This window comes from Drosophila sechellia, chromosome X, assembly GCF_004382195.2.
Source record: "Drosophila sechellia strain sech25 chromosome X, ASM438219v1, whole genome shotgun sequence".
Lineage (NCBI taxonomy): Eukaryota > Metazoa > Arthropoda > Insecta > Diptera > Drosophilidae > Drosophila > Drosophila sechellia.
The window spans coordinates 7,239,173-7,242,014 of record NC_045954.1 but is presented as its reverse complement, the minus strand read 5'-3'; the positions used below and the strand labels follow the sequence as shown (position 1 = coordinate 7,242,014).

The window sequence follows — 2,842 nt, the reverse complement described above, 5'->3', positions numbered from 1 at the left end:
TTATTTTTTTGGGAAGGAGGGGGACTGTTTCCGAATTCCTCGACTTGGGTCCCGGAGTCAACTACATCGGCACGCATATATTACAGTATATCCGAGGGTTTGTTCGCTGGCAGTTTCGTATAATTATACCCGTTGCACGTGAAGTAAAAGGGTATACTAGGTTGGTTGAAAAACAAGTAAGAGGTGGAGGCAAGCTTTTCCAGCCATATCAAGTATTTATATTCTTGATCAGGTTCGATATTTAGCATGCATTTAATGCATACAAGCCTCTTCCGTGCACCCTTTTGGAATAAGTTTCTCTGAGTAACGGGTATCCGATAGTCGAGCAACTTTAGCATTCCCTCCTTTTTTTATATGCAGTCATCAACAGCTCATATATATTTTTATTGCCAGCGCGAACAGCGATATGCATCTGAGGCATCAGAAACAAGAAAAAGATCAGGCGGCAGATGAAGATGCGGCTGAATCCGAATCCGAATACGAATCCGAATCCAAAGATCATTATGACGACGATGGGGATGGACGGGGTTGGAATGGGATGATGACTATTTCTGCGTACAGATTTCCAATAAAAATTCTGTCGACTTGAGTTCGGTTTTCGGCCGACTCTCCGTATTTCATCTGGTGTGTGAGCGAGATTTACACGCTGATACAAGAATATATACACAAAAGTAACAATAAAGGCTGGAAGCAGCGGCGATACGTTAGTCACTCCGATTCCGATTCGTTCTCTCTCTCTCTGGCCCTCTGGGCGTTAAGATTTATTTCTTTATTTTGGCATCCAGTGGCCAGAGTTGTCTCTCTGTTTTATTACCAGGAAATTTGTATTTAATACGTTTTTTCCGCGTTTTTGTAGCGGGTTTCGGGTGCACGAGATTGTCGCCTTTAAACTTAACCCACTAACCAAAAGGTTCTCCAACTAACTGTCGGCTATCTTAGCCCTTCGATCTACAAGCATTAAATGGATACAATGGGCTATGATCTAGTTTTGCCCCATATGGTGTGGTCGGTAGCCAATTTTCAATGGAAGCCACACACAATCGATCGCTTCGCAGAAGAGCTTCCAGCTTATATGCAAGACCTATAACTTCTTTATGATCTTATCGACTTGTTGGCCCGCACTAATCGATTTCGGGGTATTTTGTAGGCCCTATTTTTGAGGAAAACGCTTATGTGCTTAGGTACATAAGGTGCATATAATGTACAGTAAGGTATAATGTAAGTCCTACTCTTCTAAATTATGGTATATTCGTCAGAATTTTTTTTTGAGAAAAGAGTAAACTGTGAGTCAACATTTTAAAATATCCGACAGTACAATTGAAACCTTAGATATTATTATATTATCAACAGAAAACACAAAAAAAATACACCCGAAATGGGTCGGTGTAATTTAATAAAAAAGAAGCAATCTAGCAAGATGCGACGACATACAATTGATGAAGAAAATACAGACGATTATTATATGACTCCCGAAGAGGTACGGCAATCGATTGAGCGGTGGTCATTCCTTTGGCACTGTAGTGATTCTGATATTGATTCCGAATCGGGGAGCAGTTTAACGTCACCATTGTTGCAACATGATCCATCTGCTTATGGAGACTGGCATGTGCGGGGTGAAGAATTTAATATAGAGACTACCGGCAAGGAAATGCTGATGAATCTAAGCAAATTTCCCTATCCGGAGATAATCAAACCGCCCGTTTTGCTAGATACCAAGTTGCCCAAAACTCTGCGGGTTAATCACTGGCCCTATATTACACACAAAATCTTTGACTACGTAATGCCGGACATATATATTCGGTCAATGGAGTTCATGAAGAAACCCGTATGTGAGGGAGCCGTGGGTTATGATCCTTTGTATTATGGGTCATCAATTTTGATCAAGCCTCTGTGCAAGTACAGTAAGCCTCGCAATTTTGCACCCACATGGACCAATACTAGCTTGGTTTCCTGGATAGATGGACGTCGTTTTGCCAAGATGGTGAAACGTAATGACTCGCAGATGGGAAATGAGAAGCTACTTCGGTGGACTAAGGTTCTCCCGTCCTGGAGCAATAAATTACTGGCTGGACTAAGAAAGGACCCGGACGCTAAGCTAATTGCAAGGTGGAAGCGTCCCAGGACAAAATTTTTTTTGAATTCAGAATCCGATGCGATGGACAAGGAATGGGATGTGCGCGAGGAGGAGCCGTTGCCATCGGATGAATTTTACGCAGATTATGTAAATGATGATCCCGAAACACAGCGATCATGGAACTCCTCAGCTTCTGACGATTTTATGCCTAGGATAACCAAATCCCAGTCGGATCTCAATCTCGAATATTTAAAGACAAGGCCGATAATAAGACGTTATTATAGTTCGAGCAGTCTTTATTAGTTATCTTAATTGAAGACTTATCGTCTTTACAAGAAGGGCCGAAGTCACTTGTAAATGGAAAGAATTGTTTAAGCACACCGCAAATGGTCAATTATCAAAATCAAAAGTTCATTCAAAAAACGCCACTCTCAAGACCCCCTATTCCGATTTCACGCAATTAAAAAGACCAGCAGTTAAACGAGGAAAAAGAGCGGCAATTGTAACAGGCGGCAAGCTCATCGATCAGTTGAAATTAATAAAATACTCAATAAATGCGCTCACAAAAACGTGTGCAAACAATCGATCAATCAGCGATTTGACAGGCCCGCAAATCGCTGGGTGAGTTGGTTTCGGAATCACCGACTCGGTTTTGGCTTGGATCTGGGGACTTGGAACAGCGATTGGGATTGCGTCTGGAGGCCGAGTTGGCTGACAGCCAGTCTGCTACCAATCTGCGAGTCGAGACTTCAAAACAATTACACAGCA

The 2,842-nt window shown here is 42.2% G+C and overlaps 1 protein-coding gene across 1 annotated transcript; it reads left to right on the top strand.

Moving 5' to 3' along the window:
* The first annotated feature begins 1,295 nt into the window (after positions 1 to 1,295).
* On the top strand, positions 1,296 to 2,660 carry LOC6618993. The gene has a single exon (XM_032725959.1). The coding sequence runs from the start codon at positions 1,376 to 1,378 to the stop codon at positions 2,375 to 2,377; it is 1,002 nt and encodes a 333-aa protein (XP_032581850.1). The 5' UTR covers positions 1,296 to 1,375; the 3' UTR covers positions 2,378 to 2,660.
* Positions 2,661 to 2,842: the final 182 nt, after the last annotated feature.